Here is a 14,711-nt window from a genome sequence, read left to right on the forward strand (position 1 = left end):
CAAGGCAGCCCAAGATTACCGAGTTTACAAGAATATCAACTTAAGGTCCCTAGCCATGAATCCACTAGAAGCACTAACGAAATACCAAGACCTCATGGAAAAGTGCATTGCAAGTGGAAATATCCAGGCCCACTACATCAAAGGGTTCCAAGAATATTTTAAACAACAACACAGCGACAGGTTTGGAACACTTGAAGAAAGCATCATAAGGTAGTTACGACAACGGTATTTACCTTTACGGAATTGTGAAGTTGTGCAGGGGTGACGCAGCGGAAGGAAAAAATTTGGCTCGAGAAGCTAGGCTGAAAACAAAACAAAGCGAAGGGTGATCAATGCTGGAAAGAGATTCAGAAATACTAGTGCCACAATTAGATAACGTCGCAATAAATTTTATGAAAATGAAAACTCAGCCAAAAAAAAATAACCCGGACTGTATAAAATAACAGCAACATAAACACGAAAATTATTTTTTCCCAAAACACAACTCACATAGAATCCAAACACTCACTCAGGTGACAAACGAAAAAAAATTACAACTAAGAACACATAAACAACTCACAACTTAATTAGGAAATCAAAGGAAGACAACACATTTTCATATAAACAAATTTGCACACCAATTAACACTTACGTTTACGAAATCAACAGGGGATAACCATATATCCCCTACAGATGTGAAGCGAGCAGGAAATCATCCAAATACGCAAACAAAATAAAATAAAAATTATGGATCGATGAAAGGGATGACTGAAAAAAGGATTATGAGCATCAAAGTAATAGATTCAATACTCATACTATCCTCTAGATCGCAAACATTACTCCTCTTCTATCCGTTCACGAGGACATCATATATATTTTCAAAGAAAACTAATCCATTCCCAACTCAATAACATACCAGTAATGACCCAATAGACCTACACATTTTAAGCCTTATAGAGAAATTGGGCCCAACGGCTGAAACATAAAATAATATTAAAGAAAACAGAAATGTAAGTTATTGATTTTATTTACTTTTCTTAATAAAATCCACAACCTTTTTCACTCCAAACACTAAAACATTAACAAAAAACTACTCCCACAGTTTACTAAGTACATATGAAATAATTAAAACTCTAATCCACAATCACATATAAAAAACCAAATAACAATCCAACCACAAAATGACAAATAATTAGAATTTAAGCACAACTAACAACTACAGCTAAACAACAACTTTTACTACACAATGTTAACTTCTGATTAAAAGTTTTAAAAAACATTAAAAACACACATGATGATCCCTGTTTTTGAAAAATAAATAGCGCACTAAATTATACTTACTTCAAAACCTAAAAAAATATACAACAAAACAATATAAGCAAATAAATGAACTACAAAAACAGACGCAAAGATTAATTTACATAACCAAAAGATAATATACACAAAAACCCTAAATATACCTTAATCTAACTCTTGTGCGTAAATGCTAGTGTATATATAAATATAAACAAAGGTACATTTATAGTAGAAGTGGTGGGCAACTACTTTCTGTTAAAAGATAGGACAGAAAATAAATTCTATACCATAAATTAAAAGTAACAAATATAAGAGGTAAATGTAGTTTTAGTACGTTTTCTTAAAGATATTCAGTTTTAAGTATGTTCACTATTTACAATATGATAATTAGACGTGGGACCAGTTGCGAGAGATAGAAAAATGAGTCATGGAGACCATCGTAGGTTTATAATAGTACTTCCGCTATAACTTTTTTTTTTGGTTATATATAAACTTTTTAAAAATATGGTCTATGTTTTCTGATATGGTATACGATCTATACCGTAAACCATAATACCATGGTCATTCTATTTTTTTGCATTTCCAAATAGCTTTGGCTCTATTGAAGAAGAAAAATACAAGAAAGTGGAACAAAAAAACACATCACTATACCAGGATATGCACAACTTGCACCATAGGAAGTAGAAACCAAGAATTGGGAACAACCCAAAGCATATTAATACCGGAAAATTCGAAAACAAAAGAACGATACATCAACACATACACATTCCATTGGAATAAGACGTGTAGCAAAAAGTTCATAAACCAAGACCAGAATCACACTTGAACACAACTCTTGAAAACCTCCCCCATCCGCGATATATAATTAATTCAGATGATCAACCAATAAATAACATACAATTACAAAATCGCATAAACCCCTACTACTACTACTGCATGGCCATCATCTTATTTCTTAATTTTACCACCAACGCGAAGGGCATGGTCATGGTTCCCTCCTCCCCCCATTGATTGTCCTGCCTTTGTAGCTGCCTTCTCTTGCAATGATCTTGCGTCTCTACACCACAAGAAAAAATAAAATAAAAAATAAATAACCAACAATTATCCAATCTATCTAACAACATTACCAACTTTACATCTCTAATCAACTGTACAAAACAAAGTCTAATTAGCTCATCTTAAATATTTAGGCATCAACAACTTCAAACAGCTCCCACATAAATTTATTATGTCACACAGCTTATGTTGTGGTTTATGCATTCAATTAACCAACACAAACATCAGAAATGAATCTAATCTAACATCAATCCCCACCTCACACTCACAAATATAATTGAATCTAAACATCAAGTTTTCAAATCAGAACCAGTTCCGGTTTAGCTCAAGATTCCACAACCTAATCAGTGTGTTCTCCTTCTTCTAAGTTACCTTTCACGACGTTGTTCAGGAGTTAATCCATCGTTCTTAGGTTGCTTAGGCTTATGATTACCTCTTGCTTGAGCTCTTTCACGATCACGTTCTCTTTGGTTTCCACGTTTGCTTCAATTAAAGCCAAACAAATAGTATATAATATCACAGAAAAATAAAATAAAGAAACCTAAACAATTAAAAAAAAAGGTAAAGCAAAGAAATCTTAATAAATGAAAGAGATCAAGAAAAAGGATATGTGCCATTGTCGATGAACAGACACAGAGGAAACAAAGATCCCTGGTAACATAATCCACCAAATTGAACATGCCAAGTTGTTTATGAATTATGATCTAATATAATATATAAGCAGCATTAAATAAATATAGCAATTCTCTAAAAATTGAAAACAAAAATCAGAGATTTAAAGAAGATTTTTTGTTACCTGTAGAGAAAAAGAGAGTATGATTTGGAATTGGCTAAATCCAAGTGTGAGGAGATGATGATGATGATACGAAGCAAAAAGGAAGTGGAATGAACTTTTTATAGATAAAGAGAGAGAGTGAGAGAGGAATGAATTTTGTTTTTCTTTCTCAATTTGTTTGTTTTTTGTTTTTTTTTTAAATTCTCTCATTCGGTCAACAGTTTTTGTTTTATTAATAATCGCTTGGAGGAAACTATTTTATTTACAATATATATATATATATATATATTTATATTTATATTTTGCGTTGTTGTTATATTTCGTCATATTCTGTGAGTAATGACAAAATTTTATATGATAAAATAAAATTTTTTCAAAGTCATGCTCTAGTGGCACTATATTCTTTTGACATATATTATTACAATCAAATTTAAATACACTATTTTTAATATTCACTAAATTTAAATATAGTTTTATACTAAAAACAAAATCTTATCATTTTTAATAACTTTGTAGTAGTTATATAATTACCATATAAATTAATTTCACAAGTTTTACATCAAAAAATCAATTCATTTATTATAAATAATTTAAAGATATAAAATATGAAATTTCTTAATTTTGACATAAAAACAATTCTTCCAGTCTAAACTGAATTCAATATATAAAATAAATTAATTCCAAGATATTAAAATATGATATTTCATAATTTTTTTGAATTCAATATGAATTCAATATATAAAAATATAATTGTTCATAGTGCGCGGATACTCATCTAGTTTATAAAGAAATGTAAATATGCTTACAAATTTTCACAGTTAACAGATGGCTTACTGCGCGGGTCAGTATTCTAGACCTGATAAAAGAAATTAAATGGACGACGTAGTCCACCAAACTACTGGCTAGACGCTCTCGATCTGGTTCATATCTTATTAAAGTAATAAGTGGTGATAACTTTGCTTTGATTGAAGGAAACAAGCCGTTGGTAAAGTTACCAACCCGACCAAAAGAAAGAGAAGGAGTTTACATATATCATTTCATAATTGGATAAGAGAGAAGAAGCAAGACACCACACCTGCTATATATATACAAGCAAGAATTACAAAGAAACTACATATTCAGTCTTCAGTCTTCATACAGAAACAACAAAGTCTTCTTTTGGTCTTATTAAACCATCCATCAAGAAGTCCAATTTGAGTTATCTAATATGACAGAACAATATTCAACTCTTTAAATATGTAGCGTGATTTCTTTATCTTTTCCTAAGAATCTATCTAGTAAACCCAAAATTGTCAACCGAAATAATGTTTTCAAGTGCATTTTAGTAGTCGTTGGCTCAGCAGAAAGCTAAGCATTACAAACCTCAAGAAAGTTCGAAATGCCGAGTAGTGGTTTACAAATGAGAAAAACCAGCTGAAAACATGAGACATGATCGAACGAACCCACTCGACTCGACCTTCCCCGAAATCTCTTCACTATACTATTTCACCTTTCAAACGCAATCTCCGCACACCAAATAACCCTTCCATGATAATAGCTAAGATCGATCATGCTTGTGCCATAAAACTCTTACCATATTTCCACCATAATCCGTCAATTGAACATCACAAGACCATTCAAATTGTGTATTCTCTTACCTTAGTGTCAACTGTCAAACCATTCAAATTGTCCGTGTTTATACCACTAGTGCACGTTATCTATCACGCAACTACCACTAGTGCACGTTATCAGTCACAGTGACCAGCAGCGATCGAAATTTTAGATTGCTAGTTTTTTTAGCGATTAGATTTGAAAATGCGGTGTTTGGTTTCTTTTAAAAAGTTACACAATTACAAAAGTAGCCTTATTATTTTTGGAAAATCACAAACAAACCTACACAACCCTAAACCCCAAATTTCGATTCCTCTTATCTTTTTTACACGATTCTCTCTGGTTCATCAAAGCCGCCGTTGAAATCGTCTCGCTTGTTCCTGATTGATTGAGCCTGTTCATCGAGTGTCGAATCTTTTAGTTGCAACCAGGTTTGTGCCCGTCAAACTGTGAGATTGATTGATAACGAGAGTTGGGTTGTCTTTCTTTTCTTTTAATCTTTCGTTTCTGGTTTAGGGAACAATACAATCATCTATAGCTATAAATAATCATCTCTAGCTCATTTGGTGTTTGTTTGGAGTTGGAAAAAAATTATATATATTTTTGCATGTCTCGATTTGTGTTTGCTGATTTGGTTTGGTCTCGAATTATTGATTGGGTAGTGTGTTGATTCCAATATGGGACTAGAGAATCAAGTTTGAGCAGTTATTTATTGTGTCATCATAACTGTGTGTAGTATTGTGTCACCACCAAGTTAATCTGGATTGCGTTTTGTTACTTGGATCATTTACTTAGCAAGCAGCTTTCTTTCAGTCATTGATGAAAGTCTCTTTCAAAATGTTTAATGGTCGATTCCAAACCCGCTCGGTTGTTCACATACCCTTGGCTCCGATCCAGATTCCAATGGACGCTCCTACCGAACAACAACAACCGGCTCAGCTCAGCTCCGGAAACGACCGTGAAGCTTTCCGACAAACCTTGTGGAACACTCTCCTGCGGCGTTCTTTCTACCTCCCTTCTTTCAAGATTTACGGTGGTGTCTCTGGTTTTTACGATTATGGTCCTCCTGGCTTCGCTCTTAAGAATAATATCCTCAAATTTTGGCGTGAAGTAAGTAAGCATCATTCATTCATTTATTCACTTACTTATATTTTTACTTTGATTTTGGTTTTTCTTATGTTTGTTTCTTTTACAGCACTTCGTTTATGAGGAGCATATGCTCGAAATTGAATGCCCCAGTGTCACACCTGAGGCTGTTCTCAAGGCTTCAGGGCATGTTGACAAGTTTACTGATCTTATGGTTAAGGATGACAAAACTGGAACCTGTTTCCGCGCTGACCACTTGCTCAGGGATTATTGCAACGACAAGCTCGAGAAAGATCATCTTACCATCTCTGCTGAGCAAGCTTCTGAACTGAAGAATGTTCTTGCTCTCTTGGAAGATCTTTCATGTCAAGAGCTTGGTTTGAAGATTAAAGAGTATGGGATCACTGCTCCCCACACTAAGAATCCTCTTTCTGATCCTTACCCATTCAACCTGATGTTTCAAACATCCATTGGCCCATCTGGTCAGAGTCCTGGGTGAGTATTTTGTCTTGTCCTGAGCTTAGTTTCGTTCCTCAGATTTTATTCCTCATCAAGTTTGTTTTTCTTATGTGTTTCAGTTACATGCGTCCTGAAACGGCACAAGGCATTTTTGTCAACTTCAGAGACTTGTATTACTACAATGGAAAGAAACTTCCCTTTGCCGCGGCTCAAGTCGGTCAAGCCTTCAGGAACGAGATATCTCCACGTCAAGGGCCTCTTAGAGTTCGTGAATTCACTCTGGCAGAAATTGAGCACTTTGTCGACCCTGAGAATAAGTCACATCCTAAATTCTCTAATGTAGCAGAATTGGAATTCCTTATGTTTCCAAGAGAGGCCCAACTCTCTGGCCAATCTGCTAAAAAAATCTGCCTTGGGGAAGCTGTTGCCAAGGTCAGTATTCATCTCTACTCATGTCACTCTTTTTTTAACTAAAAAATTGTTCAAACTGTAATATGTATTACGAACAGGGAACTATTAACAACGAAACTCTAGGATACTTCATTGGGAGAGTTTATCTTTTCCTTACCAAGATTGGCATAGACAAGAACCGGCTGCGTTTCCGCCAGCATCTAGCAAATGAAATGGCCCACTATGCAGCAGATTGCTGGGATGCTGAAATTGAGGCTTCATATGGGTGGATTGAATGTGTTGGGATTGCAGATAGGTCTGCATACGACTTACAGGCTCACTCTGTAAGAAACTTAACTTTCTTTTTATCTCTGCTTCTCATCATTTCGTTTGACAGCTACATAATTCAAATCCCATATTGCATTCCTATTTTAAGTTTACTAAAGTAGATCCTTCTGTTGTAAATATGGCAGGAAAAAAGTGGCGTTGCTCTTGTGGCTGAAGAGAAATTTGCAGAACCTAAAGAAGTAGAGGTATTCTAGTCTACATTTTCATCATCTCTGTCTTTACAACTTGTCCTTAATATGGTTCTCCTCCTTTTGTTTCAGCAACTTGTGATTACTCCTGTGAAGAAAGATTTGGGTATTGCATTCAAGGGAGATCATAAGAAAGTGGTTGAATCTTTGGAGGTAGACTGACACTGAAGTGTATTGTTTTACTGAATAGGTTTCTTTGTCCCATGGTGATGGTTTATAATAAAGAACATGCTTGGCGTATTGTTTTGTTTAGGCGATGAAGGAACAAGAAGCTATGGCGATGAAGGCAACCCTGGAATCCAAAGGGGAAGTGGAGTTTTACGTGTGTACCCTCGGGAAAAACGTGACCATCAAAAAGAACATGGTGTCAATCTCAAAGGAGAGGACGAAAGTGCACCAGAGGGTTTTCACACCGTCAGTGATTGAACCATCGTTTGGGATTGGTCGGATTATGTATTGTCTTAGCGAGCACTCTTTCAGCACAAGGCCAGGCAAAGCAGGGGATGAGCAGTTGGGCTTGTTGAGCTTTTCTCCTCTTGTTGCTCCCATGAAGTGCATGGTTTTCCCGCTTGTACAGAACCAACAATTCGAGGAAGGAGCCAAAGTCATTTCCGAGAGCCTTACTTCTATTCGCATCAGTCACAAGATTGACATGACTGGTACGTAACAAATTGAAAGTTGGAAGTTGTTAGCATTTTGAAACGGAGCAAAACGAGTGAAATTTTTTTTTGTGTATGTGAACAGGTACATCGATAGGGAAGAGATATGCGAGAAGCGATGAGCTTGGAGTGCCATTTGCAATTACTGTGGACTCGGATACATCGGTGACAATCAGAGAAAGAGACAGCAAAGATCAAGTCCGAGTCAGCTTGAAGGAGGCAGCTTCCGTCTTGAGCTCAGTCGCAGAGGGGAAGATGACGTGGCAAGACGTCTGGGCAAGCTTCCCGCACCACTCTTCTGAATGATTTTGGTCAATGTAATGCATATCACATTTGTGGTTTCTACACGTCACTTTCGTAACGCACCATTGGGCGTTCTACTAAGAAGATACAGATCTTCTTTTCTTTGTTTTGGTACATTGAAAAATATTTTGGATGAAATCATTTTCGTTAAAATAACCACGAGCCAACAATTTTTGCATTTCCAAAAAACAAAAAGAAAAAGTAAAGACTATTAAGTAAGGGAAAATAATTAGAATGACCCATATCCTGTATACGTTTTGTTGTAAAAAAATTATTACGGAAATGCCATTAAAATTTTGATGACAGTGGCATAAGTTTCTGTTATTTACGGAAAAACCTGAATTTCAAATAATTCTGTAAGTAAAATCTGTCACAGATTTTATTGCATAGTTATCGAAGATATAGTTTTTTGCAGATTTGTTATACATATTTATTTATTCCACAGATTTTTCAACAATTCTGTGACAGATTTGTTTTTGCCACAGATTTGATGTACAAAGTTTTTATTAGGTTGTCGCAGATTTGTAGGTTTTCGTAGATTTTTTGTCTACCACAAACATATCTTACAAACTCTTATGACAATACCACAAATTTTCTTTGGCTGGCAGATTTGTTTTTGCAGAATTGTTCAGTTTTACAGATTTATGTTCTAACCACAGACTTAATGTACATACTTTTTATGTAATATACCTAGAGATATATTTACATTAACTACAGACTTATTATAAGTCTGCAAGTAGTTACAGAGTTGTATCGAGGAAAGATAATTGCTAGATTGACTCGTAATGATCACAGTTTTATTCAATGTTACACCAGACTTATTTTTGTCACAGACTTACTTTTACTGATCGCTGATTTGTTTGATATAATTGATCACCGACTTATTCTTGACAAAACTAACTTTTTAGTGGTGGCAGACTTAATCCTACAAACTTGTTCAAACCTTTTAGCTGCAGATTTTTTTGTTACAGACTTATTTGTAGGTATCGTAGACTTATATTCAGAAAATAGTGGTGGCAGATTTGTTTATACATACAGATTTATTGATGGTTATGTCGCAGATTTGTTGCCCAATATCTAGATTAACGAATCTGAGCCGTACAATTCAGGTTTTGCCCCTTTCCTCGTTTTCATCAAAATTAGTCGATATCTACCTCCACTCGATCTCGTTCCTTCTCTATCTTCTTCCAATAGTCTCAACTCCTGATTTCTATTTGAATTCATCTTCTAATCATTCTAATGTTCAACTCTTCAAACCCCTCTTCAAATGCATCTTGTTAATCATCTACTCTTTAAAGATGGAGAAGATTATTCTTGTATGTGGAAAATGGATGTTTGGAAAAGGAAGATGGTTGTTTGCTGTTGATAGCAAGAGAGGATCTCGAATGTTAGCAGCTGATGGTAACACGCTTTATGAGGATTTCATTGGAATGGTCTATGAAGATTATGCTTTGGATAGGAGATGTTCTAATGTTGAATTGAGCTACATGTTTCCTAAAAAGATTATGCAGAAATTACCTCAAGATACAGCTCCAGTGTATGTTGCGAATTGTAGACAATTTCAAAGTTTTTTGGAGCAATCCAAAGCAGATTTGGTTAGACTATGTGTGGAAGTGAAAGACAAAGCTTCAACTCATTCCAAACAGGAATTTGAGGGTGATTTTGTTGATTGTAGTAGAAATGCTGAGAGGGATGAAGAAGATTTGAAGAAGTCAGATGAAGATGACGATGGATCCAGATTTGATTATTGTGATGATTCTGATGGAACAGATTCTGGTGATGAAAATTTTGCAACATATGGTATGGTGCATGAAGAAGAGGCAGAGGAAGAAAAAACCCCTGTAATGAGAGGTTCATCAACATTTGTAAGTGAAGGAACTCAAATCGATGAATATGCGAAATTAGAAATAGCTTCTGTGGATATAGCGGTGGGTCAATATTATGATACGAAAGAGCATCTTGAGACAAGATTGCAGATCCTTTCTGTGGTACAGAAATTTGATTACAATAAATTCAAGTCAACTCCAAACCTATTAGTTGTAAAGTGTTGGGTGCGAGGATGTACTTGGAAAGTACGAGCTACACCAATTGGAGATTATCCAAAATTTCATGTCTGAAAGTATGTAAGTGAACATCTATACTATTAATTGGGAAGCACACTTAGGGATAAAAAAACAATAAAACAAGTATGCCATAAAAAACAATAAAAAAGCAATAAAACAAGTATGCCATACAATGCCCCCACGTTGAAAAAAAGGAAAAACAAAGAAAAAACTAAATTGAGGGCAAACTGGTAATCCTAATGACCCGGGCTAAACTTATTCGGATCGTGGATGGATTAAAAGAGTTTCCAAACAATGACTTCTTAGAAATGACTTCTTAGAAACCTGTAAGCAAAAATAATAATTATAATAATATAAATATCAACATTTTAAGGAAATAAATACAAAGATCATTACCAGTAATCACTACCGTAGCTATTATTACGGAGCATTACTCAGAAATCCTACCTAACATAAGAGTCAATATAAAAACTATCCATATTTAAATTCGAATTCAAAATAAATCATTCAGTTAAAATCTTGAATATTTAATCGGACTCAATCATCTCCCATAATTAATTACAAAAATATTGATCGATCATGTAACTTAGGAAACTAATAAAGGAAACTAATAAAGTTAACAATTTTATCGTTTTAAATTTCTGCTAATTAAAATCTTAACAATAGAAAATAAACCGATCAATAATTGATTTCGCAAATAAAAAAGATATCAATCATTTGAAAATATTTTTAATATCATACCAAAACGTATTGTTCCTCAATTCATTGCGAACGATTAGGAAATCTAAGAAAATATTATCCTTAACTGATTCAAATCAAAAAATATATATATAGTAAAAATTTAATTACCTACTTAATCATGAAATGCTATAAATACATGCTATTCATGAAGGCTGGATTATATAATACCTTTGTACTTTCTTCCCTTTGTTTACGGCTGAAATCGAAAATGGCTGAGCTTCCTGCAATAACAGATTTTAAGTCCATCAAACCATTCAAAAGTAACTGGAGAATTCAAGTTAAAATCATTCATACTTGGAAGCAGTACACCACTTACTCCAAATAAACCATAGAAATCATTTGGTGAGATGTTTCAGTAAGCTTATATTAGTAGTTTGTTTTATTTATCATATTCGTTTTTCATTAGTTATTAGTTTATATGTTTGTTTATATGTACTTTCCAGGGAACCCTGATTCATGCCACTGTTAAAACAACAACTCAGCAAGTTTCAGAGAGTTATTGTTCGTGGACAGTGGAGAATAAGCAACATAATGATAAAATCAATCAGGATGAGAGTGATGAGAAAGATGATGTGATGATCACAAAGACCAAGGCCGAATCACTTGATGAGGTACTATTATATTTAAAGCTTTATCTTTTTAAATAATCGAAATAAGTTCCTAATCACATCTTATATTCTTAATAAGTTCCTAATCAAAAATTTACAATAATTTGATTGCAAAGACCTATCTTTTCTTGGTGTGTGTTGAAAAAGAAAATTTGTGGGATGGTAAGGGNTCCATCGTCAAATTGTTATATTCAACAAAACTTGCTGCAGTATTTTAACATTATTTGAAAGAAAATTATATCATCATATAATGTGTTATTTTTTTTTGGGTCAACAACCAATGACATAATGATGTGTATAATACACTTTTTCCCATGACAGGCCGTTTGGAGAAACTCCAAATATTAAGCGTGGGCCTACGTTCGGCCTGTTACGTGTATATTTCGAGTTTTTTTTTTGTCAAAATAGAACTTGCCAATAATTTGGGTCCATAACAAAAACAAATTCTAAATTCGTCAAGGGGTCCTAAGGGCATCCACATCGGTGGTTACTCACATGATTGCTTTTATTAAAAAAATAATAAAAAGAAGAGAGAGAAGAGAAATCAGAAGAAATCAGAAGAAATCGTTACTTGCTGGAGGACTGGAAGAAACGGTTCTCTCTACTAAACAGAAAGGTGTCATTTCCTCATTGGTATATATAATAAAAAATAAATAAATAATGAATATATATAATAAAAAAAAATTTTATTATTTTCTGAGAAATGTTCACCTATTTCTCGAGTAAGGACTCCTACATGGTTTCCAATGTACTTTTAAAGGATGGCCTTCTAGCAGAAGAAGTCATTAATGATTCAGCTGAAATGGTGAAACCAACTACCATTTTCTCTGGTGATCAGGTTCTAATACTATCTTATATTCTCTGATGATCTGGTCATTGTCTATAAGCTAAACAATTGAATTTTGCCTAATATCAGGTTTCACTCGCCTTGACTTATTTACAAGAGACTAATGTGTCAAGTACTTCCACATCTAAAGATGATGTGATGATGACAAAAAACAAGGGTGAATCAAAAACGCTGATGGGAGTTAGGTTGAGAAGGAGTGATCTGGATTTAGGTCTTGATGGTGAAGTTTGGTTATTTTATTTGATTTCTTGCGTTAAATTTCATTTCTAAGACTATTCTTTGGTTTCTTTGTTGAGTTTTATTTTGTAATGCAATGTCATAAATAAACAGATGAATAATTTGCCCACTCTTTTTCTTTGTTTTTCAATATTGTTTCACCATCAGTTTTTTCATCTTACTTATGCCTATATAGCTAATATGAACCACATGAGTCTAATAATATTCGATTACAGTAATAGGAACTAACCTGTTGAGATGATGGTTCCTCTCCTGTTTCGGATTTTTCCATCTTTTACTTCAGTATAACAGACCGGCTGTAAAACGAATCAAACCTTAAAAGTATTATTATTATATGTATAATTACAGTGAACAAGGAAAATTGTTTGAAAACTCAAGTTTCTGAGTTCATTGGTTTTACCATATCCTATAGTATACTTTCATGTTTCAAATGCATTTACTAGATTAAAATATAGCTGAACTGAACGCAAAAAACTCAAAATTCTTTCCTATGAGGTTTTGAATGCACAAGGTGAAAAAATGGCGTGGAAAATAGGAACAACCATCATGTAGCCATTACATTAAAGAGCATACAAATTTTATTCAATATCAATCAAGGACGTCACAGTGAAAAAAAAAAAAGTAATTTTACGGGCCAATAGCAACATATAAATCTATTTACAAACTTATTAACTATGAAATTCTTTTACTTATGTGAATTCATATACTGAGTTTCAGCTACAAAATAGCTTCGTCTGTGTTTCTTTTTCAATTGCTAAGGTCGCTGAAACTCACCAAAAGTGAAATTAGAATTATATATATGGAATATCTCCAAACAACAATACGAGTGATTAGATTACATACATATATATGTAAACAAACCTTCGTACTCGACTATCTCTTTATGGCCAAGGAATATGACGGTCTCTTCAAATATTATGCAAATTACAACCTCTCTTCCTCAATTGCTCATTCATATCTATAATTTAACAATACATTTACGGATTCAGTAACAGATTGTAAAGGGATATCGAAGTTTTAAAAACTTTTGTTCTTTGTTGCCAAAAATTCTTCAAATACGAAGATACTCGCATACAATTCCAGTGAGACAACAAAACCCACAAATCTAATTCAGCAAAACTACAATAAACCCATGAATTAAAAAAAAAATATATATAGAAATATTCCAAATCTGTAGAAAACAAAAAGGCTAAAAATTGAATCTTTGAATTGGAGAAAGTAATGGGAAATAGAGATGAAATTGAAGGATCAATAACAAATAAAAATCGAACAAGGGTTGTGTATGCTAGGATTTCAAGCAGTACCTTGAGCACGTACAATAGTGCTAGCCTGAGACTTATATTGAGAAGCACCAGATCCAGGCCGCATAAGAGGTGCCGGAAAAGGGGTTGCTCGGAGTAGAAACTGTTGAAATCTCATCTTTGATCAATCATGTGCAAGAGAATCAAGCATGGGAAGAAGAGAGTTAGTAAGAATAATTGCAGAAGAAATCATTGAAAGAAGAAGAATCAGCGAAGAAGAGGAAGACGAAGAGAAGAACAAAGTGTCAACGAAGAAAGGAAGAGGTTAGATGGGCCAGAAGCAAGTCAAGGCCCAATTAAGATTGGGTTTCGTTAGTTAAGGCAAAAACAAAGTCAATGTCTAAAAGTAGTAAGTGTTTTTACAAATCCGTTATTTGTTCAAACCCGTCAGTAATTGAGTTAAATACAAATTGTTGAAAACAGAAACCTACAAGTCCAACACTATGAAAGTTGGTATTCGTTTAATCAATAAAGCAATAGGTCATAAGGTTCATGGCGTTATAATTGTTTTAGAAACGATTTTAAATATATTTGAAGTTTCTAAATTTCACCTGGTTTGTTTTTGAAATAATTAATTTTACTAAGTTTATATATTTCTATAGTTACGGGACGAGACAGGACCGGACAGATTTCCCAGGACGGGACGGGTTTCCGTTCCAAAATAAATATGTCTTGATTATATACGTAAAATAACTCAAACTAAATCTGAATCCAAATCCAATCTAACACTTTAATCAAATTGTTAAAAATATTTGGATTAGTTTATAAAATACACAAAACATCAT

The 14,711-nt window shown here is 33.8% G+C and overlaps 1 protein-coding gene and 2 long non-coding RNA genes across 6 annotated transcripts; 1 reads left to right on the forward strand and 2 right to left on the reverse strand.

Annotated features, from left to right (window-relative positions):
- Positions 1,959-3,288, reverse strand: LOC104723919. Of its 3 annotated transcripts, none has more exons than XR_757452.1 (3): positions 3,128-3,288; positions 2,704-2,982; positions 1,959-2,332 (listed from the first exon to the last, which is right to left on the reverse strand). It is a non-coding gene; the product is annotated as an uncharacterized LOC104723919 (long non-coding RNA). The 3 variants fall into 3 exon arrangements; XR_757451.1 differs by having other exon boundaries at positions 2,704-3,035; XR_757450.1 differs by lacking the exon at positions 3,128-3,288 and having other exon boundaries at positions 2,704-3,095.
- Positions 5,004-8,233, forward strand: LOC104723920 (glycine--tRNA ligase, mitochondrial 1). 2 transcript variants are annotated; one of them, XM_010442353.2, is made up of 9 exons: positions 5,004-5,127; positions 5,510-5,806; positions 5,892-6,277; positions 6,361-6,673; positions 6,751-6,975; positions 7,105-7,164; positions 7,240-7,320; positions 7,421-7,826; positions 7,912-8,233. In XM_010442353.2, the coding sequence occupies exons 2-9, from the start codon at positions 5,516-5,518 to the stop codon at positions 8,130-8,132; spliced, it is 1,983 nt and encodes a 660-aa protein (XP_010440655.1). In that variant the 5' UTR covers positions 5,004-5,127; positions 5,510-5,515; the 3' UTR covers positions 8,133-8,233. The 2 variants fall into 2 exon arrangements, with proteins under 2 accessions (XP_010440655.1, XP_010440657.1); XM_010442355.2 differs by having other exon boundaries at positions 5,594-5,806.
- LOC104723921 lies at positions 10,163-14,141 on the reverse strand. The gene is made up of 5 exons (XR_757453.2): positions 13,930-14,141; positions 13,487-13,583; positions 12,855-12,921; positions 11,102-11,154; positions 10,163-10,516 (listed from the first exon to the last, which is right to left on the reverse strand). It is a non-coding gene; the product is annotated as an uncharacterized LOC104723921 (long non-coding RNA).

Source organism: Camelina sativa, chromosome 11 (assembly GCF_000633955.1).
Source record: "Camelina sativa cultivar DH55 chromosome 11, Cs, whole genome shotgun sequence".
Lineage (NCBI taxonomy): Eukaryota > Viridiplantae > Streptophyta > Magnoliopsida > Brassicales > Brassicaceae > Camelina > Camelina sativa.